The sequence below is a fragment of the Bemisia tabaci genome, chromosome 5 (genome assembly GCF_918797505.1).
Source record: "Bemisia tabaci chromosome 5, PGI_BMITA_v3".
NCBI lineage: Eukaryota > Metazoa > Arthropoda > Insecta > Hemiptera > Aleyrodidae > Bemisia > Bemisia tabaci.
Window position 1 is genome coordinate 45,024,163 of NC_092797.1, and position 26,378 is coordinate 45,050,540.

Consider the following 26,378-nt stretch of genomic DNA (forward strand, 5'->3'; position numbering starts at 1 on the left):
AGGTAGAATAATATGTATATTAATCGCATGGCTATCATCTGCATTAGCTTACTGTTAGTTCGTTTTCCTTTAGTTAGATCAATTTGACAGCCGATGAACCAACTTTTTGATTAAATCAACAAATACGCAAAGTTACCCCGAAAGATTTCAGGGCTTAGGAAGTGCCCAGCTGGCTTGAAATATCCACTGCGAGATCCAAGTTCGATCTTAGCTGCTTCTGCTTACTTTTCACGGATCTTGAGTTTTTCAACCATAAAACTCAGTCAATCGGACGTATTTCTACCAAACGAAACTATGTGCATTAAGACATGAGCCATGAGACCCATAAGAATATATGCATGACAGGGCTCACGCCATAATGCACATAGTTCCGTTTAGCAGGAATACGTCCAATTTATCCAACTGATTTGGTAAATTCAACCAAGAGAAAAAGTAACTAAAAGAAACTAACCAATAGCTTGTGTTGTAAATCCCATATTAACACAGCATTTTGGTTACTTTCCGTCGTTTGTACCCTAGATCAGTTACATTCAATATGACAATAATTTCAAAACATGGCAAATAAACTCTTCATTTTTCACATCAAAATTATGTTTTTAAACTGCATATCGACGGTAAAACTACCAAACCATGTATCTCGGTTTGCGACGTCGCAGATTTCCTGTCATACTTTATTTTTTAAATGAAAAACTACTTAACGTCTACTCTTGAAAATTTCTGTGATTTTTCCTCTTCGTGCGGAGAAAATTCTGTGAAAATTTCAAGGAATGATATTGATTTGGTCTACTTTAAAAAAATAAAATGTGAGCGTAGATTTTTAAACACCGCAAACTAGATACGTGGTTTGGTAGTTTCAACATCGATATGTGAACTAGTCACAACCGTCAATTGGTTTGAAAATGTCCTTGAACCTCATTTTTTCACCAAATAAATTACATTTTCCGAGCAATTTTCATCAAGATTACGCAGAAGAAACAGATTTTCAAACAAACACAACTTTCTTGTACGATCCATGGCGTTGCGTAATTTTATGAACGGGGGAGAGTGGGGTGTAGGGAGGCCTTTGGTGCAGTCAATGAGCGTCACAAAATGTTAGGGCATGATTTGGTCTCCTTGTTGATGAGCAGTTAATCTCCTCCTCTTGACATATTTTCCAATCACACTTAGGCGGCATAATTTATCCACGGTACAATTCGCCGTCCCTCTACTGTAAAAACGTGTCAACATTTCTCCATGCGCCCCGGAAAGCATTAAGTTATACGAACAACAGGGCTCACCTGGGGATTGAGATACGCCCTTACGTCAGAGGAGCGACAAATTGTATGACGAAGTAACCCTACTTCTTTTTCTTAAGTAGAGTGTGACGGCATGCAAGATCATTGGAGACAGTGCCACACATTTATCAATGTATGATTCAAAGGCTGCTTTCTCCACAACCTACTGAGATTTAATTGACACATAAATTTGAGGCATGGCAAAACGTCGAGAAAATCAGAGGCAAACCATTTCCCTACTCGGAATGAAACGGATTATTTATAAAATTTGGCAAGATGACGAAACGCACTGCTTAACATCAACCTCTCTGCTCAATGAGGTACTCAAGCCTTCAAAAGCCTCCCGCTCTTGGTATGAAAGAAGAAAAGATTGGTCTTCAAACGAAATTTCGTCGCTTTTCTGACATGAGGACGTAATTCCTTTTTAAGATGAGCTGTGTGATTTGTAACTCCATGGTTATGGTTACGAGGGGTCCCGTGAAAAAGCTAGCTCTCCCGTCATTGGACGAAGATAAGGAAAAAAAAAATAAAAAAAAAATATAAAAAAACAAACACCAGTAATTTGTTTTTCAAGGTCTGTAGACGCAGAATAAGTCGGGCACTAAAATTTTTAAATGGGAGGGTTCAGATGAGAGATTTTGCATTGATTTTATTTAAAGTGCAAACTCAAACATATAAATTGCTTCCACCAACAGAATTTGACTTTCTATTTGATTTTCAAACCATTTTTGGTACCAATCGTGACAGTTGCACGTGTTTCTGCCAAACGAAACTATGTGCATTATGAAGTGAGCTCTATTATGCATATATTCTTATGGGTCTCAGGGCTCATGTCTTAATGCACATTGTCCTGTTTGGCAGAAATACGTCCAATTTAGATTGAGTTTCAATTTAGCCAGATTAAGACGGTGAAGTATTTGTTCAAGTAGAATTTCTGCACAAAGAACCTCAAACTGTCCCTGCATTGGCTATGTCTATAATTTTTCGTGGTTTGGCACCGAAGTTTTTGTAGAATACACCTCTGTTAAGCGATTGCACAGATATTTCAATTTCGAAGTCCTTGCTAAATTTATTTTACTTTTCCGACGTGCACGGGTGAAGACTTTATTATTGGTTATAATATGGTTCTACGTCTAGAGGTCAGCGAGAGAACTTCTCATTGAAGTCTCGAAGAAAAAGTGAGCTGTCTGGTGTGGAAAGTGCTTCCCTTTCAATTATCCAACATACTCACAAGATATCAATCTTTTCGGAAGAGAGAAAAGGTGACATCAATAAAGACAGGTTCCCTTCCACAGCCTTTGACTGGCTCTTATTTCAGTAAGAGTGGCTACGGTATGATTTCGGACCATTGAGAGGAAGCATAAGAGGGCATATTTCATCCTCGTCCGGGGAGATGGTTGGTCTGGAGACTGAAAAATTGGGGGCGCCACGGAGTGGTCTGAAAGGTTAAGTGCGGACACAACTGACCAATCTATAAACCACGTCGCAAAATTTAGAGAGGAAATGCGTGACTCAGCTCGTAAGAAAATTGAAGTATGATAAGTGCTTAATACTTTATAATATTAATATAATTATCGTAATGTATGTAATTAAAACTTATAGCATGGATAATTAATATTTTGTTCATTCTGCAAAATTTACATTCGTTACATTTTAAAGGCCGAATTTATACATTTTTAAGCCGAAATTGTCGTGCAAAAATCGCATCAACTACGAGAAAATTTTGCAATCCGCTCTCTAACGAACAATGTGCGCACAGTCTGTGTCACGAACTAAAGCACATCTGCAGACATTTATTTGAGTCTACGGATTGATGAGTAGCCGAAAATGGTATGGGACGAAGGGAATGTAAACTGATCCAACTTTAATAAATAAATATTCTCGCAAGCTCCTATATTAACATTCTTACATATCACATTTTTGATACTAAGTAAAATTATTGGCCATTTTAGCTTTATTTTTCCCATGAAATAGTATGGACCCAGCACCATTTTACCACCTTGTTTCTTACGTACGATTACAGTTTACTGTCTCAAATCATTTGTGTTTGCTGCAAAGTCTTAATAGATGCTTTTGACATATTAAAGCAAAAGGTAAAAACCTTTGTTAACAGCTCAAGATTTTTTTTTGGTTTTTCAATTTAAGTTTCCACGAATCCTCCTCATGGCATATCTAGTTGTCTGTGACTTAAATAAATCGACCGCACGCACGGGAATTTGAAAACCCTCAATACGGACTATACAATTTGTGTGGCTGAGGGGTGCATTTCTAGTGTACTTGCGGTAATTTTTATGTGATTTCACGCCTCGACGGTCTACAATTAAGAATATCTTATGTGTCTGGCAGTAGGCAACAAAAATATTAAGTCCTCTCTCTCTTCTTTTTCAGACTTCTTTCCATCTCTGAGAGAGTATTTGTTCTTTTTGCAGGAGAAAGCTTGAAGTTATAAAAGGGTTTATACTTCGCAATCAAGTTCTCATTAGAGTCTCCCAAAGACCAAATGAAATTTCAAATTGTTCAACTTCAGCCCGGAACAGAAAGTCAGAAATAAACTTTTGAAGACGTTTCATTCAAGGTTTATACGTCTTCTGCCACGGTTTCGGAAAAAATAAACTTATTCGAATAATCATTGTTCCGGCTCTTAGTGCTCTCAAAAGCACGATTCCCCCTTTAGGAAAGTATCAGTTTATTGTGAAGAAAAAAGATAAACAAGCCCCTGTAATAACTAAGTGGTTTTAATACACCCTAGAAAAATAAAAGAAGTAACCCTGAAGTAAAAGGCAAGGTTGACGTGCTGAGGAAAAACACTGTATGCGAATTCGAATGTTGCCTAGTTGCCCTAATAAAATATATATCTTTAAGAAATTATGTATTCCCATAGAGGACAATTTAAGTACACATTTTATATGTATCACAAGACATTTGTCTCGAAATACTCAGATGTATTACATTAGATTGCAACTAGCCTTCTCTAAAAAAATTCAAAGAAAAATGATAAAATGTCTATGTCAAAATTAATCTTAGTTCACGAAAGCAAAATTTTCAAATCAATGATCTTTGGGGAGTTGAGAGAAAACATTTGATTTTAAAATTTCATAGGAAAACGCTATTCAGTGATCTAAAGAATGAGTTTCAAGTGAATTCCGTAATAAAGCAGAGGTGTGGATTCGGACCCACCCTGGATTTCCTCACCTCCAAAATTTTTGGAGCATTGCGGGTCTATATTTTACAGAATTCATCATGAGCAGTCTCTTCACGGGTCTTATACTGGCCTAAACACAATCTGTAGGCCGATTTTAGCCAAAAATGCGCGTTTCGCGAGTTTGCGGTTGAATTCCAAAAAAGCTGCATTTTTCACTAAAATCGGTCCATGCTTAGGTTTGTAGTAGACCTGAAAAGAGACCAAAAACAACCAAATCATGATGTAAAACATAGACCCTCCATCAGCAAAAAAATCGTTAAGTTGAGGAAAGTGAGCTAGGGTGGACCGAAAAACGGCCCTTTTCGATACCTTTCCATATGATATTTGAGCAAACTTTCTTAAAAAATCACGCAAACTGTCAACAATTTTTTTCTTCGAAAAATGATATCATCATCTTCCAGCAAAGTATCACAAGGCCATGAAACGTTTTAAAATTTCCACCACCATTTTATTATTTTACAGAGAAATTTTTCAACGAAGCTGTCCGATAATTTCACTGATTTTTCTTGGTAGTTCCGATAAAATTCAGTGAAACTTTCAAATAGATCCAACCAACAATTTCTTTGTAAAACAATAACATGACGGCGGAAATTTTGAAACGTGGCGCTTGTGATACTTCGGCGGGAAGGTGATGATATAAATATTTCTATCGGAGATTTCATCAGGAGAAGTTAGTCAACGTTCGAATTTTCACACGTCGTTTCTGCGCAGCCGACGCTGGTTACGGACGAATAAAGGAAATAACGATACAGGGTGGTTGATAAAGGCTGCGTCCTTCGCGGTGGCGGGAATTTTTCAATAATAATATTAGCCGAGACGAGGTCTACTAAGTTGGCGGCCTGCGACCCGGCTCGCTTTATGCGCCCATAAAAAAAGTGCGAAGCTCCCTGTGCCCTTCTTCCCGACGCCTGCCCGGACCCGATGACACGAGGCGCGCCGATAAACAGGTACTGTCGCAACCCATAAAAACCTAATCGAGTGTGGCTCCTCAATTTCCCGACTTCGCAAGACGGCGTGGCCCCCTCGCTGTAGCAGTACCATCTCGGTGAACTGTCAAAACTACCCATCAGAAAATCGAATTATTATTATTTTTGTTTCGAACTTTGGGGAGCTAGGTGAAAAAATGGTGTAATGGGGGTTGCATCATTCCGTTGCCCCTCTGATATAATACACTGCCGTGTTAAGGAAGAACGCTGTATGAACACTCGAGAGTCGTTAAATTTCCTCCTATAAAATGTTTATTTTTGAGGAATATCATACATTTTTCAGAAGTTTTAGATAAATTACAAACAAAATTATCTGAGAAATTGGTAGACAAATGTTTGAAAAAGTCCTGAAAATTAGTGATTTGCTAGGGGAAATTTGGCAACGCCTGAGGTTCATACGGCAATTTTCCTTGGCACGGCAGAATAAGTGTATTTTGATTTCCGCATGAGCCCCAGAAAGCACCGATTCACATGTTTTTACGGGCTCACGTGGAAAAGATATGCTCCTACATCCGGAGATCCCGGATTGCGCGAAAAGTCTAAAAAAATATACGAGGATTGCGAAAAAAAGCCAAGAGGATTGCCGAATAAAAACCTTAACATCTGCCGCAGGGTATGAAAAACATTCTTAACTTTTCTCGGAAAAAATATTTAATTGGAAGAAACGAGGCAACGTTGGAATGCTCATACGGCGTTGAAACACTACACAGGCCTTTTAAGGTCTATCACTCGATGCCGCGAGCTCGAATAATCGCGTAAAACATAGTGCGGCCGGTGTTAAACGTATATTAGCGCCTGCAAGCCTTCAGGAATACGTCACGCATTGCGCCGAAGAGCGCGGTCGGTGCCGGCCCATATCAGCGCCTACAAGACTCTCTGAATACTTCTCGCATTGCGCCAAACGCAGTGCAGTCGGTCAGTTGGCGAGCAACGCATATTTTAGCGCCTACACTCCAGTTTTTACCATGATTTAAAGGGAAAATGTGTATCTTCATTGTAAAGATTCTGAAATTCGGATGATATTTAATTTTTTTTTTTTTTTTTTTTTTTTTTTTTTTTTTTTTATCATTTACCAATTGCATAACGCTATAGATGTAGAAGGTGAGGATACAGGGGGGGGGGGGACAATTTTTTCTGAATATTGAATATTATTAGAAACGAAACAGACGTTGGATTTTATAAATAATCGAAGGTTTCAACAATCGTTTGAAAAATTAAAGCGTCACAAGTATTTAAAGCGCAATCCAAAACTTTCTTTTTTTGTGAGAATGCGAACGTATTGACGCTTTAAACATAAGGGGAAGCTGTTTATTTTTTGGAAAACTCCTCGCACTACAATGACAACATATTTTACATTCACTTTCAAACTCGCACAAAAAAGGGCATTCTTGACATGCCCACCTCAGAAAAGTGGAAAGTTTCGACTTTTGACGTTAAACTCCTGGTCTTCTTTTGATTCGTCTCAAGCCTTTTGCGATTCAAAGGAGAGTGTTTTTGACACGAGGTATTCCGGAGCAATGACAATCGTTTGCATCGAGACCCGCTCTGCCATGCAAATGAAAAATGGGTTACGTACATTCGGGCGTTGCAAAATGTATCATATTATTATATAATTTTTCCTTGAAAATGTATGAATTTTCTTCAGTGGATTTTGCAGGGAATTTTCCTCATAATTTAATCTGAAAATTCAGCAAATTTGGAGGATAATTGGACGGAGTTAAACAGAAAGGAACCAAGCCACATCGGGATTGAATCGAGAAAAAGAGGTTTAGAGTTCGGTTCCTGTAGAAGACTCAATGTAAAAGATAAACTTTAAGTTCAATTTCTGCGAAATGTGCTCCGACAAAAACTTTGAATTTTTGGCGATGGATAGTAGAGCAGTGGTTGAGTTCAAAACCACTCATAACTCAATTTTTTCCAAAATGTGGGTTGGTTCCTTTCTGCTTAACTCAGTCCAATTGCTGATACATATTTTCAAAAGTACATTTTTTAGCGGTGAAAATTTGAGAACATTCAAATGTTTATACGGCTTTTTTCCTTCGTACAGCAGTGCCATCATTTGGACCGTGTTAAGCAGTAAGGAACCAAGCCACATCAGTTACTGCCGAATTTCATTCGGCAATTAAATTTTTTACATGTTGTGCAGATTTTTGTGCACATTTCAGTGATTTTTCTGCATAGTATGAAGCAAATTCCTAAACATTTTCAAATGGATCCGCACGTACGTTCTGCTCTGGTAAAAAAATAATTTGCCCAGTTAAAGTTGGCAGTAGCTGACGTGGGTTGGTATCTTTCTGCTTGACGCGGTCCATTTAAGCCCTCAATATACTTATGCAGAGAGTCTGGGAGAAGGCGATGCCGAGGTTTATTTTGCCGTTTCTGGGAGAATCGTCTCAAGAAAGTTCAGGCGTTGCCAAATGTGTCTTCTAGTGAAATTAAAAATTTCCAAGGAACTCATTAATAAATTTTCTCAGACTTTTAAGAGAATTTTAGTTGAATTTGTACCGTTGAAATTAAATTATTGAATTTGAATTTTAGTTGAAATGTACCGTTTCTTAGAATTTCAAAGGAAAATATTCATGACTGTCTTCAAAAATGAATATTTTAAAGGGGGAGATTTGGCAATATCCAGATTTTCATACGGCGTTCTTCCTAAACACCGGAGTTTTGTAAAACTTTCCCCATAACGAGAACAAAACGAGTGGCTCGAAGTTGCTAACTTTTGAAGCTAACTTTTCATTGTTTCCGTGTTGATCTAACCCGAGACGTCTTTCAACACCCTTCTCATATATGTACTCAGCGGTTTCCACCGAAGCTTTTGTCCACAACATATCAATAAATTTGGCAATCCGGGACTAAATATTCTTGAGAATCCAGTAGCTACACGGGTGAAGCAAAAGTTACTTTCGGAGTTTCGACTTCACTTATGGGCAGTAGCACTCGTCCTTTCTAAACGATGACTGATGAAGGTCGCATTTAACAGTTTGTCAAACTAAGTACACTCGTAATTAAAGACAGACGAAGACCCTTTACAAGCCTCTTTAAGACAGGTGTAAACTTTTGCTTTCAAAGCCTTGCTATTATGAAATTACTTACTCGTTTGCTGTTACAGGAATTATTCTGGTTTTACTGCAAACGATGTTAAAGACATTGTGCATCCATGGCAGAACGTTAGTGCTGAGAGCTGTTCCTCATGATGATGACTGCAGTCTTTGAAGTTATTAAATACATTTTACATTGAGAGGGATCTTTGGTGGTGATGCAGAATGCGGGACATGCTCACAGTTTCATTTTTCTGCTTTTCATTTGTATTTCTTTCGTAGTAAAAAATATTGCTGGTTTCTCATGATATCTCCAAGAGTAATAATTTTTCTTAGATTTAAAGAAAATTCTTTGAAACTTGAGCGAAAACAGCCGTATAATTTTTTTGGTATGCATATTGAATCCGCTAGGAGCAAAAATAATACTTGAAATTAATGGTACTTGGTGTGAGTTTGTAAATTTTGCACATTTTTCAATCCATTGGTATGCTCTTTTTTAAATAATTGAATACACTTTTTTTCTGCCTGGGTCAATACATTATTTTTATATCCAATTGTGCGTCAAATAAAAACTTTAATACATTAATACTTTCACTTTTTCCAAGGAATCCTGTTTTCACGCTTCTGATTTCCTTCTTCCCCATTTCTTCATTTTCCTTTTAAAACCGTTAATGAAATATTCGTGCTAATGTGCGCATTGCAAAGGCCGCTAAATGTTGCATCTCTCTACGTCTATGCCTGTACTCTTACTAATAAATTTTTCAAACGTGGCGTTTTTTCCGCAATCCTTGATGCAATTCATCGAAATCTCCAAATAAAAATATTATTTAAAATTCATAACAAATTTGACTTTACGCCCAACGTCCATTGGCGTTATCATACAGACTAAAAGTCTCAGTATGATCTCTCAAAAATTACTAATGGAACTGGCACCAGGATCTATACTGAACAAAGAAACGAATAAATCTTCAAATATAGGCGCCTTCACAATGATACTGCGAATATTTTCACGACGACGAAATGAGGTTAATAGAAAAACGCGCGCTTGAGTAGGCATATGGGTTTATTTAAAACGAGAGAAAAAGAAATGAGAAGGGGATGGGAGCGAGAGAGAGGATAAATATGATGCGTAAACTAGAGAGAATTTTCACTGAAACTTTTCATAAGACCTCATAAATATGTTCCATTTTCCGGCATAATGATCATTGAAGTTCTAATGCGCCTTTCCTCGAGTATATTATTAATTATTTTTTATTCAAATATGAGAATATTGAGGGGAGAGCTTGAGTCCTAAAATGACGTATTTACATCAGAATGAATTATCCGAGCTGTAACATTGCCATGCCATGCATGTATCCTGGTAAATCTCCGGGTCCAAGTTACAATAAAGACTTAATAGTTAAAAAGTTCGTTCAAAAAGATTTCCTGATACTTGAAATAATTCGCGTCAAATAATAATCTCATTCATGCTTTAAAATCCTGCAAATCGACGGAAAAACTACCAAACCATGCATCTCGGTTTGCGATGTTGAAGATCTCCTGTCTTACTTTCCTTTTTAAATGGAAAACTACTCGACCTCAATTCTTGTATACTTCCGAGATTTTTTTTCTCTGTGCGGAGAAAACTCTGTGAAAATTTCAAGGAATGGTATTGATTTGTTCCCATTGAAATAACGAAAATGTGAGCGGACTTTTCTAAACACCAGAAACGAGGTACTTACGCACTGTGGTAGACAACAATAAAACAATTCATACAGCTGGTAACAAGGCTGATTTTCACGAATAAAACAAAAACGTTTCTACTGAAAACTCAGCATCCCTCAGTCGGATTAAACATTAAAAAAATTGTAAATCGTTAATGTTGCGTTGTGTTATTTGTTGTGTTTGTTAATCCATTTAATGTTACATCCAACAGAGGGAGGCTAAGTTTTCAGCTGAAACGTTTTGGTTTTATGCGTGAAACGTAGCCTTGTTACCCGCTGTATAAATTGTTTCACTGTTGTGTATCTTGTCGCGGGCTGCGGAGCGTCAATCATATTTCATTTAGTGTGATAGTTTCACCGTCAAAATATATTAATAATTGAATCAGTGAGAACGGAAACACACTAACTCGAAAAAATGAAAATAATCAAGACACACACACACACAAATGCATATTAGGTGAAGAAGTTATAGTCTAAGAAAAAGATTTTTGGTGCCTAAAAGCAAGTATTTAAGGAAACTTTAAGTGTTTAAGTTGACACAGATACAGTAACTTCAATGAACTTTTTGAAAATTGTCTGTCCGTAGTGAAAAGAGAGCATTTTCGAGGTGCCGAGTTGTTGCGTTTTCGTTCTCACTGATTCAATTGATCCAGAAGTTTATTCTGAACGGATTGGACCTACGTTGATCTTGATTTTTTCACGACTGAGGCGCTAATCGTTTCGGGGAGGGGGAGGGATGTTGGTCCTTGAAGTAGTCAGAAAACGTATCCCTTAGCGTGAACTATAACTTTAATTTTCTATTCGATAGTTGGTGGTAGATTTAAAACCCTTCTAACATAATAAACTCATTTAGCGTGAAATTTCGACGGTTTAACAAATCTTTTTGTAACCTAATTCTCACCCTCTCTAATGGTCCATTTCCATGATTGAGTGTTTTGTCCTTCCACGATCAGTATACATGGGAACTAATCCCGTGGCTGCGCATAATCTCGACGAGATACTTCAATCTCCAGATGAGCGTATTTATGCCAAAAGGAACTAAGTGCCGAGGGTTTACGTGGAATATAGTTCCTTTCAGCTTTATACGTCCAGATGTAGAGTCTGCTTGCTTAATTTGTAGTTTGGCTGATAAAAGGGCGTAACGACACGTCGAGATGAGCCCTGAAAAGCATTGAGTTGTACGAACGACAGGGTTCATCGCAGAGTGTAGTTACGCGCTTACGTCAGGGGAGCGACGAATTATTCAAGCTTGACTGAGCAATATGCAAGAAGTTGGCTTAAACGCCTCGAGTGCGGTTTCGGAGATGCGATTTTGTTGCCCGAGAGCTGAGCGACGATCTGCAGTAACCAAGGAATTCCCTCCAACTTGCTGCGTTCTCGACGTTGATCCATTACAGGACGCTAAAAAGCCCCGGGGCCCCTAAACTGTGGAGATCTTGGAAACTTTTTCATATACATCGGTGTCAAGCTGTTGGCTGAGAAGAGACAGATGGTGTGCAAACCTCTTATCATGTGAAACGCAGTGGCGTGGCGTGCTTCGCGATACATCGGTTGATCTGCCATTTAACCCTATGGAAAAGGATCGATAAACAAGGTGCTCGCAACGAACACCTTGTTAATCGATTCTTTACCACAGCTTTAAATGGGGGGAATATCGATAATCGATCATTCACGCCACGCCTCTGGTGAAACGTTGCACACGGGACCGAGTCAATAGGATCGGTCGGACAAAATCTGGAAACTTTGAAAGCTTACGTTTACGAAAACATGAGGCAAATAAGTTTGAAAGTGGTTCCATTGGTTTTTCTCGTGAAGCATCTTCTGGAGAGGAGTCTCTCCATTCACAATTTCGATCGACGAGGGGTGTCGTTGAATGGAATAACTGACATTTCAGAGAAATTTTAAAACAATCATCGATTTTAAACTCGAATACATCCAATTTATTTTTCTTCGCTCAGCCCCCTTTTCATTATCCCTCTCAAAAATCCTCCGGAAAATATAAATGTTTTCATGGCCCATGTTCATTTTCTTTCCTTCTCGCTATACTGCCGTGCTGAGAACAAACGCCGTATGAACCCTCAGGCGTTGCCAAATTTCTTCCGACAAATCACAAATTTCCTGGTAAACTTACGAATTTTTTCCTTCCAATTTTCACGTAATTTTGTTCGTGATTTCACCCAAAGCTCCTGAAAATTTCGAAGGAAATTATTCATAACTTTCCTAAAAGAGAGAGAGACACACAATAGCCCGAATGCAGACAACAATAAAAATGAGTTTGCACAGATTCCTACCTCGGCCAGTTGCAAGCTCATTTTCTCGTTTTAATTTTTACATTATTAAGCTTCTGTTCCAGTTGAGAATGGGCATGTAATTGGTCCGAAACGCTCTGGTTGTTATATGTTTCCTCTTGCCTTGTATACCTATTTGTTTATTTGTATTTTAGTGCGTTTTTATTATTTTCCCAAAAAATGAGCATTTTATCGAGGTAAATTTGGCAACTCCCGAATGTTCTTACGGCGTTCTTCCCCAGCACGACAGTATGTGTCTCTCCCTATCCCTCGTCTCTTGCTTCTTCCTTCCCTTCATCCCAAAATCCGCTGAAAAAATCGTTCGTAAGGTTTCTTTTTTCCGCCGGAAGAAGATACAAACGTGCCAGAACATGCGTCAGGTGACTGAGCGACCGGATTCGTTTGTTTACGATGCAAAGACCCAAATCCCCTCATGTCCGTTGATGGAGTAAAAGCGTGTGCGTTGAGCCCCATTTGCGGCCGCCACCATCACGCATAGCATCGCCAATTTTAGGAACACATCCGATCAGATCATAACAACAACGGTTCAAAGATACGAGGATAGTTTATTCAGCTCAGACTCAAGTGTCACTCCCGATTTTTAGCAGTTTACTGGTCTCGCAATTTTCACCATTGATGCCGATTGTGGTTTATTTTTAGAATTTTCTCATCAGCGCGCGACATGCATGTTATGTTCATGGTAACTTTTTTGAACACGTTGCATTGTGAGCCTTTTTGAACATCAATAGTGTAAGGGGAAAAAGGAGAGAAATATTAGTATACTTTAATATATTAATAACTCAGAGAGAGATTATAAAAGAGAATTTGCAGGTGTCTGAAATTTGATGAATTTCGTGTTTAAGTTCAAACTGCTGAGTGAACTGAACACGAGGATATCCTTAGTTCATGAATTGAACAATTATTGGAAAAGATACGATAAAATGATCTAATCTGCTACTTTACATGTGTTTAAATGGGAAATTTCGCCAGATGACGTCACTAGGCGGTGCATTCTCTCACTTTTAAATATTTTTCTTTATAATTTCCCATATCAGAAAAAAATTATAAAGAATGACGTGAAATCAGCTCTTAAAGCACTTTCAGATGAAGCAATAAAATATTTGCATGCAAATTCTCCATTGGCAAATTAAGGGTTTTTTTACTGGCTCGAGCTGCTGAATTTTATTTCTAGTTCGTATCTGTTTATTATTTCTGATGACGTCAATTGTATTAGTTAACTTTTGAATTGCCATTAAAAACTTCTTTATTTTCTCCAAAAGAAAAATGAATTAACTCGCTTTACAACACGCAAAATCCTAGGAATACCTCATGTGTAATAGGTATTCTGTTTCTGAGGTGCAACGATATGCAAGGAACGTATACGCTTACTCACAACGCTGATCCTCGTGCATACCGCAGGCTTCCTTAGTATGCCACGAATTACTCCACGAGAACAACCGTATGGATGGATCCATGTCCTCCGTACGGAATCCCTGTGTAGATCACCTCGATGAACCCACATACGGTTAAACGAGTGTTTATTTTTCTTGTTAATTATACATTTTTGGCGAATTTTATAGGCTGCAGTTCCAGTTCCATATCTTAGGAGCCGAGTTCAACAGAATACACCAAGTCGTATACTGGGGAAAAATAAGTTGGAGGTAGTTGAGAATTTGACTATTCTTGAGTCTTCCTTGTTAGGAGCTCAAAGTAGAGAAAACATGTTTTGAGCTTGAAAATAGTCGTTAAATGGTGTCCATAGTATGAAGTATTAAAAATAAGTAAAATTACAAACCTACTTCCCCGCTTCGAACTTGATCGACTCAATGCGTTTTTTATAAACTCTGTCAAAAATACATTCAAGTTTTCAATAATCTCAAAATCTAACATTCATCGGATGCTGTGCTATCTCTTAGCGAAGCAGCTTAGGAGCACAGTCGACACAATATCGTCACCTTCCAGGCAAAGTATCACAAGCGCCATATACGACGTTTAAAAATTCCCGCCCCCATCTTATTTTTTTACAGAGAAATTGTTCAACGAAGCTGTCCGAAAATTTCACTGAATTTTCTTTGTGCTGCCGGTAAAATTTAGTGAAATTTCCAAACAGATTCAACGTCAAACGTCGCATGGCTCTTGTGATACTTTGCCTGGAAGGTGACGATATGTATTTTCCCTCACGAAAGAACGTAACTATATTTGAGGGACTTGGAGGAAAAGGCGCACAAGTGCAGTCTTTGAAAGAATTAAGATACCTATTGATGAGTCCAAGTGAAACTAGTCTAAATGCATACTCTGTGATAAATTCGCTCCCGGATTCCAATTTTTGAGCATCAAAAAGTCAGTTTGAACTCTCTTTCCGCCATTAGGATCCATGTAATTTTGAAATTTCGAACACGCATTTCTCGAAATAGCAAAAACTGCACTTATGCGCCTTGTCCTCCAAGCCCCTCATTTTAATGTTGCAAAATTTCTCCTCGCAAATCGAATTTCTACCGCGGGAATATTGGGTATTTCTAACTGAAAATTTCACTGATTTACCTCCTAATCAAATGCAAAAATCGGGAACATTTTGGACAACATTTGCACAGTTACGGTACATTCTTGTGAAAAAATGAATTGTTTAAGTCGATCTTGCAATCTTGGAACGAAGTTGCGTTCCTTTTTACGGTAAAAGACGAATTGAGGGCTATAACTAGCGGGAAGACCTAACCAAGTGGAAATCACCTCAGTCGAAAAGACAACTCTCTGAAGTCGAGCGATTGAACTGCATCCTGTCTCCTCTGCAACCGACGACTTCAATTTATGCAGGTTGCATCTGAAGTCGGGCCGGCGTCCGCGTCACCCAAGCCGCAACTGACGCGACGCGGTCGTGGCGCAGTTAGCGACGGGCACTGAATTGTTTATTCTCGAGGCCAGTCGGGTGCATCTCTGAGCGATGTGGTGAGTGATGAGAATTCGGACTGCATCGCGACGTAGCTGGGTTGATTGCAGCGCTGCCGCAACCAGATATAACCACCAAAAACCCCTCGGATATTAGATATTTGTGAGATTAAGGTCATTCGATGGACGCTATATTTTGTGTCAGAACGACATGTGACATATCGCCTCGATTAGTTCCATTATTTCAGCTATTTTTCATTTTTCTCGAATTTTGAGATCGCAGTTCTGTTGTCAGGATACTAAAATTTTGACAAAAAAATTCAACGTAATAAAAGTGTCGTCCCAGAGATCATCAGGTTGATCATCAGGATGATCTCTGGGAGGATAGGGGGCAATGGCGACTGGGCGTCGCAGAACGCGAGGCTGCGCTATAAAAGCTGCTTTATGTATGTTTGTAAAAGCGTCGTTTCTTTAGAGAAAACATATCGCATTTTATACTGATATCGAAACTGCACTCGAATTCGATATTTTTTCTCTAAAAAATCTCCGCTCATATCACGTTGAATTTCATTGTCAAAATTGATAAGTGAATTTTTTAGTCTCCTAACAATCGAATTGCGATCTCAAAATTTTAGAAAAATGACGAGTGGATGAAAAATGGAACTAATCGATGCAATACATCGCATGTCGCTCTGACACAAAATATAGCGTCCATCAAATCGCCTTTACGTGAAGTTCAGCAACGCTGGTTGATTGGGTGTCTCGGTCAACGCGTTCGACCGCAAGTGCCCTCTTGTCACGCCTTCTTTTTAACCCAAGTTCCGTGCAAAAAGTCCAACTGCATTACAGGGTCTTTCCTGTTCGATTCGTAGAGTGCACTCCTCGGCAGTGGCGTGGCGTGAAGGATCGAGCATCGATATTTCCCCATTTGAAGCTTTGGTAAAATATCGATTATTAGGGTGTTCGCTGCAAACACCCTGCCTATCGATCCTTTTTCATAGGTTTAAATGGCAAATCAATCGATCTATCGCAAAGCACGCCACGCCACTGCCTCGGCTCGTCCTCTCAAAGTGAGCTTGATCTTAATTTGAATTGCATTTTGCAATGAAAAATTGGCATCCCTGCCAAAGATCCTCCCCTCCCAAAGTAAAAGATTTACAAATTTATCCCAATAAAAGAATCGAACATAAAACTATAATTTAAAAAAAGGGGAAAAATCGAGAGTTTAACATTGCTGAAGATAGGAGATAAATATTCGGTCCTCGTTTTTTAAACACTCAGATGTCCAAGCCAGGTGATATTGATCTGAGGCCTACTAAACACCAATGCCTCGCGTTTCGTATGGTACCAGTACATATGAGCTTAAGATGTTGATCTGTAATTACATCCTGAAAAAAGCAGACACCAATTGAAAATTGAAAAACAAGAAGAAAATGGAGTCTTTATAATCACAGGTAGATGGGGAAAACGTAGTCGAGCCTCGTTTTTTAGCGGCTCTGGTGCTTGCACTAGAGCTGCTATTCCGGACGGTCCCAGCTGGGGAGTATCAATGCAGCATGTTACATTGTAGAGACCGCGCGTTGGTTGATGGGAATCGGCGCCATTTTCGGCTATGTTCCTTGTCATGACTTTATTTTATTGCATACTGTTTTATTGTTAGTCAATGCTATGTTGTGTATTGTATTTTTGGAATCATGGTGATACAGTCAACAATTCAAAACTTGTTTGTGCTTTTATCTCGTGATGGAAAAAATGTACTTTACGTTCAAAATTTGAAAATTTGAATTTTAAAGTTTTCGCGGTTAAGGAAGCTTTAACCACTGGGTTGGAGCTTCCTAGTCATATTACTTGATATCAGCTGATAGCAAACAAAGGTTACCAGGGAAACCGTAAACGTCTAACAACTATCGTGGCCATTGGGGCGATTATTGAAATGATATCGACTGTATGTCGCCGCTTACGACAGGACATAGCCCTATCTTAACTGTGTAATATATCGCAATTCGATATTGTTTTGATTTTTAAAAGGAGCAATTCATTCATACAGTTCCGATTAGTTTTGGCGAACGGGCCCTTAACCTACGGCACTCGGTTCATGGGAATTTTTTAACTTGTCCTGGACGGACTCGTCTGTAGCGCCTCGTTCTTCGTTGTGTGTGTGATTTCGTGAAGAAGTTTCTATGGCAATTTGCTTTTATTTGTGAGCTGTTTTTTCACGGGATTTTTGAATGTTCTGTACGAATAAATTCGGTGAGTACCTCATTTATCCCTCCTTCCAGTAAAATTATTTCAACTTTTCCTTCTCCCTCATTCTGGACCCACTCATGGGCTGATTATTTTCTCATTCTTGAAACTTTAGACTGGCAATTTCTATGCACAATCTATAGCTCATTAACCTATAGTTCAAGAGTTCATCACTAGTGTCTTGCTCTTCTTTTTTATTTTTAAAGCCTCAATGTATTTATAGAATTTCAAAAATTTAGTTTTTGAGTTGACTTAAAAAATGTAGAAAATATAATGCTGTTTTAATTTTCATTTCAGGTAATGAGTCGACGCAGTCAAAGAATAATTCAGAGGTAAGAAATCTGCTTTTACTCAATATGTAAGTGTTAGTTGATATGCAAAATTGAGGAATGTTTTGGACATCTATACGTTTGATAAGACCATTTTAGGAGTTAATACTTTGAATTCCTAATATTTAGTGGTGGCTTAATTTGTTAGTAACCAGAAGTTGTGTGGTCTTCTTGAACTGTAATTTGTTTTTCAATGTCCTGGGAAGTAACTGGATGATAATGTATCATTTTACTATCAGAAAATTTGTTTGCCAACTCTTAATGCGATGATAATAAGTAACAAGTTTGCAATGCTTTGCATTTATTATTTCAGTTCATGGCTATTGTTGTTTCACCTTATAACCAATTGTTTAATTTTCTTGTCATAATATGGCAACCAATAAAAAAATTTTAGCAGAAGCTTTATTAATCTACCTAAGAAACTCTCCATTTTTTGCTTGTTTCAGAGATACAGCTATAACCAAATGCAGAAACATTCCTGGTTTTGATGAATCCACCCCGATCCAAAACAATACTATATGCATTGAAACATCTGCACAATCGTATGACGCCGAGCCAAAGAAGGAAAAGAAAATAGAATCGAGTGAAACCTATGCACTGTAAGTAAAAATTTCAGTTAATTCTATTCTAGTTGCAACCTTGCGTTGTTATCAAGTTTATTGTGTGACTTTAGATGTTCCTCAGAAGGTGGTTTGATCATCTTAATTGCCCATTGGCGGCTTTCCAACTGGCAATACTGCAAATTAACAAAATTTCACCACTTAAAATGTTGTAGTTTGAGCATTAGTCTTGTGAAACAAAATTACACTTTCCAAAATCTCATTATGCATATTTGTTTTTTTACAGACGTGAGTATTATTAAGTTTACTATTATGTTTACTATGCGGCTGTAGGTGCCCCTTAAATTGTGGTTTAAGCATCTTAATTATCTATTGGCTGCTTTCCAACTGTTAATACTGCAAATTGACAAAGGAGGGGTATCGTTAAGGGCCTTTTTTGGGCCTACCCTGAAATTCCTCAACTCTGCGTTTTTTTTGTCATTGAAGGTCTATATTTTACGGAATGCATAATGGTTTGGTCATTTCCGATCTATTTTGGGGTCTACCACTTGCCTAAACATGGGTCTGAAGGCCAATTTTGGCGAAAAATGCGGGTTTTTCAGCATTCAACGCGCTATTGTAACCGATCCTTTCGGAGGACAAAAAATTCCTTCAAGTATGTTCATTAGGGATGTAAGAGTGTCACTTTGGCCAATTTTCGTCGATGTCAAACTTTGCGCTCATAGTTAAAAAAAAACTTTTTAGAATTTTGTTCAACCCAAGTGGCATACATGTAGTAGAATTCCAATTTATTTTTAAAACAACCGATCTTATATTTTCCTCTACACAGGGTGAACGTTGCAAATGATATATCGAACAATGATTCTGATATTACGCATCCAGTAAATGAAGCAGAAAATTCATTCATCGAAAATCTTGAAACACATCAGTCGAACTCAAAGCCTAAAAAGAAGATAAAATCAAAGTCACGTGACTTATCGTAAGTACAAACCTGCAACTTTGTTTTTTATAAAAATAGGAATAATTTTAAATTAACTGTAAAGCTTGGAATAAGTATGCAATTTTTCCCTGCCAGGAAATGTGATAGTTTCAAGAATATACAATTTTTTTTCTCTTTTTTTTTTATTTCAACAATGGGCAACCTTGACTTTTTGCCGATGGATTCGTTGGAACTCGGTTTCGGGTGTATCTGAATAGGAGGAAAACGATAAGCTGATAAAAAATACATAAAAGAACAGAAAATACATTCGGAATGCTGTAACCTTTGAGACAGGTACACACCTACATTAAATTGTGCCATGTCGAGGAATTATTTCTACCGGTTTTTGAAAAGAGTTGATCCGTTTTCAGCATTTGCGAACTGAATTAGTTAGTGCTACGGAGAAAACTATTTTCTCTTCGCTGCTACGACTCATTGCTCCGGAGAGAAATTTTTTCTTTTCGGGATTTTTCAGGAAATCTAGGGATTTTTTTTTTGATGAGGTAAAGTTACCAAAAATCAACTTTTTAACCTCAATTCTAGCTTCGACAATCGAAAACATTTTTTCATCTATATTTTGTAGGCCTTTTTGGCAACACTATTTTCCCCGCAAATAAGCCGGAAATTAAAACGATTGCGTCCTTCGATGTACTTGACATTCAACTGCATTCAACCTGTTAATAATAAGAAATCAACTAATATTCTTTCATTTTATTGGTCTGGATTAGCACTGCTTTCAGAGAGCGCCAAAATTCAAACGAGCCAATCAGATTTAAATATTGCAAATCGCTACATCGAATGACATCATGATTCTTCGTTAAAAATGGCGCTTTTTGCAAAATCTAGGGATTTTTTAAGTATATTTGAGCAAATCTGGGGATTTAGGGATTTTTAGCGAAATCTAGGCATTTTTTTTCTTCCCCGCTAGGGATTTAATATCGGAAGACTGGCTTCCAGTATCGTAGCGTTGATCGTCGCTGATGTCGAAATGGAACCTAATGCCGGACTTACTGTAACACCTCCATTCCTCAATTCCGGTGAGGAATACGTCTCTACCCTTAACTCAATATAAATATACAAATTGATAAGTGAGTGCTTTAGTCTCCTGAAAACAGAATTGCGAAACTTAAAATTGGAGAAAAATGATGAGTAAATGAAAAAATGGAACCAATTGATGGGATATGTCGCATGCCATTCTGACACAAAATATGGCGTCTATCGAATCACCTTAACTAAATAAAATAAACAAATTTTCAACTCTCAAACTATCAACTATCAAATTTCAAACTATCAAAATTTCCAACAATGACAAAAATGATTGTAATATACCTATAATGTAATGAAATATACACGCTCTAATCATTTAATTTGTATTACCTTTATGTTATGTACCTACATGTTATACTATTTTTATAATAAATTTTGCCAACATGCTTTTCAATTCAGTCTACAACATTTCATTCCGACGTGGCAATAATGATTTATAATGCCCCTAATCCATTAAAATGAATTACAATAGTAATGCCGCATTATAATGTCGTATTATACATCGCAACGATTCATGTCCTACTGATTATTGATTATTGTAAGATGAATTCTGTTTTCTCTGATTGTATGTTTCATACGTGCGAAGCAAGTACGGGTCACTAGAAACGTGGTTCGTACGGGTGGCTGATGAAATTGATCTTCGAATACCTTTTGATGAGCTAGGGAAATGGAACCATCTGCATCTCATGGACAATAAATAGTTTCCGTAATTAAGGTCATCCCGTGATTAAGGTGCCGTGATTTAAGTCATAAATTCTTCATCTAATTCTTGATTCATCTCCAAAATGTCTGCTAAAGCTTTCATGCGCTTCTCCTTGTATGCATGAATGAGCAAATTGGGTATCGAACAAGCGGACACTTTTTGAAAATTTAGATGATTCTGGACAATATCGTACAGAAGTCCACGAGCTGCAGATAGAACCATTACCTCTAGCTCATCAAAAGTTATTCGAAGATCATTCAACAACCTCTTTGACAAGTTGCAAAAACTTTTCGTTAACAATAGTGTCACACGGTACTAGGAATATTTACTATTTAACGAACCTTATATTTCCCTGACTCAGTCCTAAATTATAGAAGTATGCGTTACTTTTCCAGCAATCCAAAAAAACAATTATACAAAAAACCAATACCTACACTTTCAGATATAAAAATGCAAATTTTTTGCAGCCTCGCTAAACGACTTATCAACCAGAGATTTTTTAGGAAGCGGACCTCCAAAGAGCTTTCAAAATTAAAAGTATACAACAAGTGATAATGCCATGTATTCGCCATATCAAAGCCCAATACACATTTATACACCGGCTACGTAAATCAGCTAAGTTACAAAACATGAATCGACAGTTGTCGGATTGTACATCAATGACAAAATGTGTCTAGGCCCTCATTCTTGACTACAACTACTGCCCCCAGAGCCGCTCTCCGACGCCAATGCGTTGGAGCTTCCTGCTTGTTAACCTTTCTGTCGAATCTGAACGACACCTCGTTAGCAGTATAGAGCGAAGCATTGCGAGCTCATGCCCCACGCCATCGCGCCTTCAATTTAGCAGATACAGCAAGGACATCCACCAAGCACTTATAGTTGTATCTCTGCGCCGTCAGCAACGCGCATTTTCCCTTGCTCTATTTTCATACTGGATTTGCTCCCATTCATCTTCTTTGTAATAGTACTTCAAAGGCTACTTGAGCAATATAGTCGAAGATGAGAAACACGTAGTCGGGCCTCGTTTTTTAACTATCCTCCCGAAACTGAGCGACAAATTATTGGTAGCATTGATCAGAGCATTGGGAGTTCACGCACCGCGTCAGAGCGCCTTCAATTTTGGAGCTGCAACACGGACATCCATCAAGTACGAATAGTTGTATCTCTGCGCCGTCATCAACGCGCGTCGTTTCCCTTGCCCTATGTCTATTCAGTGATGTTTCCATTTGTCTACGATCCGTTTGAGTACGAGATTCAAAGGCTACGGTCAGGTTCCCGATCTAAACATGGTTTGACACCGAAGACCTGAGAAAATATCTGCTGCATTGAATGTTGCGCAGTTGGAGGGTATGGATTCGATCAACATGAATCATTCGAAAAATGAAAACGTGAATCGATCGACATCGATTCCGTCGACAAAATTCGATCGATTCACGGGCTTGTCGATCTACTCACGGCTTTTGTCGATCCATTCACGGCTTTTATCGATAGATTCATGAGTTTGTCGATCAAATCTCGTGTTTGTCGATCGACTCACGGTTTTTGTCGATTTATTCACGGGTTTGTCGATCGAATCACGGCTTTTGTCGATCGATTCACGTTTTCACTTTTCGATCGATCCATGTCGATCGAATCGACACGGGTGTTTTTAAATTAACCGTCGATCGAATCGCCACGGGTGTTTTTAAATTAACTGTCGATCGAATCGGTGTCAATTGATCCATGTCGATCGATTCACGTTTTCATTTTTCAATCGATTCATGTCGATAGAATCCATACCTCCGCGTAGTTTTTCACCTGTTGGAATTTATATTCAGCAGCGATTCTGTAGTTTCTGAAATACGTGAGTTTTTCTCTAAATATTAATGCAGAGGGGAACGAGCGGTATGGCGTCCTCCAGAATTTTCCCTCTTCTCCTTTCTTTCTATGTTGATCATCGACAAAAGTTAGGATTCAGGTCAAGATTAGGCGGGATGAGTGACAGAAACTCAGATAAATCCGAGCCAATCCAACTACATAACGCGCATTGCATTGTGGAATGCATCACTTAAAATAACTTTTCTTTCACGCAAGGTTTGCAAGATGACCGATAAAATAAACCGACCGCCATCCATAGTACGCTCAAGCGAAAAAATTGTGAGAACAGATCCAAAATGATCCGCAGAAACAAATTATGCTCCGTTGATTATTACCGACGGAAGTTGGAGTTGCAGACTCCGTAATCTTCAGAGCACTTCCACTTAACAACCTCCCGCCACTTCTACCGGAGCACTTTAGCTAATTGAATATTCCCGCCGTTGAATTTATCGAATCTGTGCTTTTATCCCGCGCCGAAAAAAATGTCGCCTAGTTCCTCAATTGATTAGGGAGGGCGCGCATAATCTCCTGTAAACAACTTGGCGGAAATTTAAATTTTATCCGTCGCGAAGGGCGGCAAATCCTGACGCGAGGGTGGAGTATTAGCCGGATGACACCGTAATTTTGGTCAAATCGCTTTAACGGTGTTTACATGCGCTTAACGAGGCTTGTTTTTACTTCACCCTTCATTTTCACTTTCCTAGAAGTCCTCGTCGGAGCTGTGTTTGAGTTCCACCAAGTTCGTAAAGTGGATTAATTAAAACTTTACAAGATATGAATGACGCTTATTTCAGGTTTTTGACTTCGCTGAAGTAACGAGCGTTGCTATCCGAGCCCATGGTGTCACTCTTTGGCGGGCGTTTTTTGTCAGTTTTTATTCTGAAAACAAGTTCGTGAGTCTTTTGCGTATAGTTCTATTTGGCGATATTGACACAAATTTAGGGAGCTTAAACAGAAATTTTGTTCTTTTAATACTTGTCACGTGGATTTCTGTCAAAGTCAGAGACAATATCGATGGTGAAACCACCGAACCACGTATCTCGATTCCAGACTGTCCTACCTAACTTTTCAAATGGAAAACTATTTAACATCAATTCTTGAAAACTTTCGTAATTGTTCTTCTCGAGGCGAAGAAAAATCTGTGTGAACTTCAAGGCATGATATTGATTTGTTCTTCTTCAAAAAAATAAAATTGAAGCGGAGATTTTTAAACGCCGTAAACGAGATACGTAGTTTGGCAGCTTTACTATCGATGTATTTTAAAGATCTCGCGATAATAGTCTACGCAAGGATATCGGTTGGAGAAAAAGTTAAATCGACCACATTAATTTTGAACATTTCTGATGGGTGGAGATTGTGACATGATTTTCGTCAATTCGGAGGAACAAGGAAATCAATCCATCGAAGTCTCTTCCAACGTACGAGTACTTCTCCTCTCTAACTTCCGTGCATCGAGCTTCAAAGTTCATCAACGTCATGATAAAATATCTCAACCTTCCGAATGGAATCGCTAGTTATTCTCAGAATTGAGTATTCAACTTAACAACCCCGCATTCCTCTCCTACGAACCATTCTCGGAAATTCCTCCGCCATCGCGTTTCACCTCATTTTTTCATCTCCACTTTTCTACTTCTCGGCGTCAATAATTATTCATTGATTTCAAGCATTTGTTCTTGATATTAATGACACTTAAATTAATGGTACCTCCCGCTCCAATCATCGTAACGACGCCTTTTGAATGAAAGCTCAAAAGACATCGTTGCACTTCAAAAGTCTGAAAGACGTTGCTTCGGGTTTGATCTTCTATTCCGCGGAAGAAAAGAAAATTGGTTCAAAAAGCATTGGCATTCCCGTGAAGTCTGACTTGTAGCTCCAATTGAACGTCATTTGTATGAGGTAAATGTAAAATTCTCACTAGATTTTGCCACTACAATGTGAGCATCTACAAATTTTGGTAAGGATTGATCTTCGAACTTCATGTGAATAATTCTTATTACTCTGACTTAGGCTGAGTTTCAAATGGATGTATTTATGCTTAGAAGAACTATATTGTACGGAAACCCTATGTAAAAAGTTCTTTATTGCATACATACGTCCAAATTATTCAACCCTTACGGCGATATACAATACTCCGAAGTGCTTAAGCTAGACTAGTCGTTTCAAATGCAACGCCTTCCTCTCCTCAATTCATCGTTTCCCGGACGAAGAAACGTAACTGCATTTCAATGTTGCCGCATTTCTCCTCACAAATTGTATTTTTACAAGGAGGATTTTGGAATTTTCTAGCTAGAAATTTCACTGATTTTTCTCATGCAAAAATCACAAAAAAACCTGGGCAAAATTATACCGGTACATTCATGTAAAGTACTTGCTTGAATAATTTACAAAAATGTTTTGAGTCAATTTTGCAACCTTGGAATGGAGTTACGTTCTTTCGTGATTGAAACGGCGGATTGTGTGTCAATTCCATCTATAAAAGATCACGGTTATGTAAGAAAATATGAAATTTTTCGAGTCCATTTTACAAACTTTGAGTAGAGTTACGTTCCTTCATCTGAAAAATGACGAATTTTTACTCTCAGACCGTGTGCATTGTTTCAGCAACAAAAACTAATTACGCTATGTTACTTTTCCTCGATGAGACAGTGAGTTCTCAAAAAATACAGATTTTTTTTATTATATTTTTTAGAATCCGATGTTTACGACGCCTTGTTTCACAATGCATTTCTGATCAGCAAATTCAATCCTGTGCAGTTTGAAGGATAAAAAAGAGCTCCTCAGCAAAATCAACAGTGCAACTGACATCTCGTCTTCTTCAAAAGCCTGAGACGGGATATTTCCGAACTGAGGCCCTGCAGATCTACCTAAAAGAGATAAAAGGATAATCACGCTGTGCCGTGCTAAGAAAGAACGCCGTATGAACATCCGAGAGTTGCCAAATTCCCCTTGATAAAATATGCATTTTTGACAACATTCATGCATATTTTTCCTTGAAATTTTCAGACATTTTATTTATTTATTTATTTATTATAACTTTCGTACATGAGAGCCCCATTATTAGGGCTATGGCACAGGTCAAAAAACACTATACAATAATTAAAAATATAAATTACAACTGTTACATTAGGTGGAGGTTAGTAGAACGTTACTCAACAGCTGAATTTAGAAATTCGGCTGTTTTTTTGTAATTACATTAAATTGCGGACAAAATTGTCTGAAACATTTGGGAAATAATATTCACAATTTTCCCAGTAATTTCAGTTTTAATCGGAAGAAACTTGG

General features: G+C 38.1%; 3 protein-coding genes across 5 annotated transcripts in view; 2 read left to right on the forward strand and 1 right to left on the reverse strand.

Annotated features, from left to right (window-relative positions):
- LOC109030865 (uncharacterized) overlaps positions 1 to 10,082 on the forward strand; it is a 136,335-nt gene extending 126,253 nt beyond the window's left edge. Inside the window, exon 5 of the mRNA XM_072300814.1 lies at positions 8,575 to 10,082. The gene's annotated coding sequence lies outside the window, so the exon portion shown is untranslated. The remainder of the gene's footprint in view (positions 1 to 8,574) is intronic.
- LOC109030914 (diuretic hormone receptor) overlaps positions 1 to 26,378 on the reverse strand; it is a 413,955-nt gene that overhangs the window by 335,593 nt on the left and 51,984 nt on the right. The gene's annotated exons all lie outside the window — the stretch shown is intronic.
- LOC109036832 (uncharacterized) lies at positions 16,867 to 21,993 on the forward strand. Its single transcript, XM_019051214.2, has 4 exons — positions 16,867 to 17,627; positions 17,919 to 17,953; positions 18,397 to 18,549; positions 19,340 to 21,993. Exons 2-4 carry the CDS (start codon positions 17,922 to 17,924, stop codon positions 19,491 to 19,493), a joined length of 339 nt encoding a protein of 112 aa, XP_018906759.2. The 5' UTR covers positions 16,867 to 17,627; positions 17,919 to 17,921; the 3' UTR covers positions 19,494 to 21,993.

Coding starts and splice junctions, on each gene's coding strand:
- LOC109036832 (XM_019051214.2), top strand. CDS start 17,922: ATGAGTCGACGCAGTCAAAGAATAATTCAGAG. Junction 17,954..18,396: donor AGTCAAAGAATAATTCAGAG/GTAAGAAATCTG, acceptor TGCTTGTTTCAG/AGATACAGCTATAACCAAAT. Junction 18,550..19,339: donor TCGAGTGAAACCTATGCACT/GTAAGTAAAAAT, acceptor TCCTCTACACAG/GGTGAACGTTGCAAATGATA.